General features: G+C 48.7%; 1 protein-coding gene across 1 annotated transcript in view; it reads right to left on the bottom strand.

Annotated features, from left to right (window-relative positions):
- Positions 1-1,456, bottom strand: part of PSMD11 (proteasome 26S subunit, non-ATPase 11) — a 29,187-nt gene extending 27,731 nt beyond the window's left edge. Inside the window, exon 1 of the mRNA XM_018555208.1 lies at positions 1,301-1,456. Within this exon, the coding sequence (XP_018410710.1) occupies positions 1,301-1,391 (91 nt within the window). The 5' untranslated portion in view covers positions 1,392-1,456. The remainder of the gene's footprint in view (positions 1-1,300) is intronic.
- Positions 1,457-1,746: the final 290 nt, after the last annotated feature.

The raw sequence follows: 1,746 nt of genomic DNA, 5'->3' as shown, positions 1-1,746 counted from the left end.
ATCATCTGTCAGAAGGAGATTTCTCTTTACTTCCTGTCCCACAGGCACAACAGGAAGTAAGAAGAAATCTCTTTTTAGCCAGCAGCTGTCACCAGTACAAGCATCCCAGTTGGAAGATTTCCAGTCTATACTTGTTCCAGGGACACTTGTTGGATTTTCCCTCCTTTCAGTCCTGGTGACAATGGTTACCCTGCCGGGTACACACACCGCTCACCGAGATCCGGCGCGCCCACCTGAATGGGAAGCTGTAATGATAAAATGATGTAGACTGCCATTGCTGACCCCCTCCTAAAAATGTTGACAGCCAAGCAAGTGGCAATTTTAGAAGGAGAAGTCAGCCATGGTATGTTCTATTCTGTCACCACAGTTTTCCTTTAAAATAACGCCAATAAAGAGACCCTGTCATCATACCATTCACCCCAACATCAATCATCCCAGAAAATGTGCATTTTGTGTATTTCAATAAAGTTATTTGCCTTTAGCCCTGACACTGCTGCCGGGCACTACAATCTTGGATGTAATCTCAGCAGCCCCAGCACACTCAGAGCTGTCAGTCAAGTGACACTCTAGAGCAGGGGCAGGCATTCTCAGCACTCCAGCTGTGATGAAACTACAAATACCACCATGGCTTTACCTCTGGGAGTCATGTCTGGGGCAGTCAGAGTCTTGCAATGCCTCGTGGGACTTGTATTTCCACAACAGCTGACGTGCCAAGGTTGTCTACCCCCGTTTTATTGTATACCTCTTCCCTCCTCCCACAACACCTACATATGTGGGGAGGGGCAGAGGAGCTGGGCCAGCACATCCATTAAAAAGACAGTCACAGAAGTGGGCTATGACCCACCAGTCATTTTTTCTAGTTCAGAGGCGCATTGCAAGCGAATAAGAAAAGAGTTTAGGGGAAGGAAAACATCGTCAGTAAATGCTTACCATACCTGATTTGTCTTTTACCTACAATTTCTGTGAGTTGCTGACAGGTTCTCTTTAAATATATGATACGAGTATGCCCATGTGTAAATCTCATTATGCATGCATAGGAATTAAAGGGAGGGTGACACTGTCATTCATACACACCGTCATACACACATATAAACACATTAGCATTGTTCCAATGTATACACACATAATTCATGGCTGTCCATCCAAGCCCCCTGCCTGCCTCCCTCCCCATAGCACCGAACTAGAACAATGGCACACGGTCTCCCCCCCCTCCTCTCCCGGCAAAGTGGTAGTGCCCGGGTTCCCCCCTAAACGGCTGTCAGTGGCCGGTACCCCCGCCCTGTCGGTGTGGCGCTCTCACCGATAGACTGCAGGATGTCTATACTCGCCGCTCTGTCGGTCCCCAGCATTTCCTGAGCTCTCTGAAACTCGACCACAGCTGCAGCCGCCATCTTGCCCTATGCCTGCACCCTGACACAGCTCTTCCGGGCCGGAAGCAGCGGCACCGGAAGTTCAACCCCCTCCCTCTACGCGTTAACCTGTTCCGGGGTAGCGTGGTAAGGCATGCCTGGAGTTGTAGTAACAGAGGGAAGGGAGGAGCCATGTAGTGAGTACAGAGAGACATGCATTGCTGCTGGGGGAAGGATTGTAGGGTGTTGTGGTTCCTCTACTATAAAAGCTGTTTATGTGTCACATGTCAGGAAGCTGGGAGTTGTGCTAACTTAGAATGGGACAATATGAGAATCTGGGGATGGTAAATAGCACATGGATACCATTTCATGAAAGGGAAAGAAGAATAATTTTAGC

Source organism: Nanorana parkeri, unplaced genomic scaffold (assembly GCF_000935625.1).
Source record: "Nanorana parkeri isolate BGI_ZX_2015 unplaced genomic scaffold, ASM93562v1 scaffold187, whole genome shotgun sequence".
Taxonomy (NCBI): Eukaryota; Metazoa; Chordata; class Amphibia; order Anura; family Dicroglossidae; genus Nanorana; species Nanorana parkeri.
The sequence above is the reverse complement of the archived record's forward strand: the minus strand, read 5'-3'. Positions and strand labels throughout refer to the sequence as shown.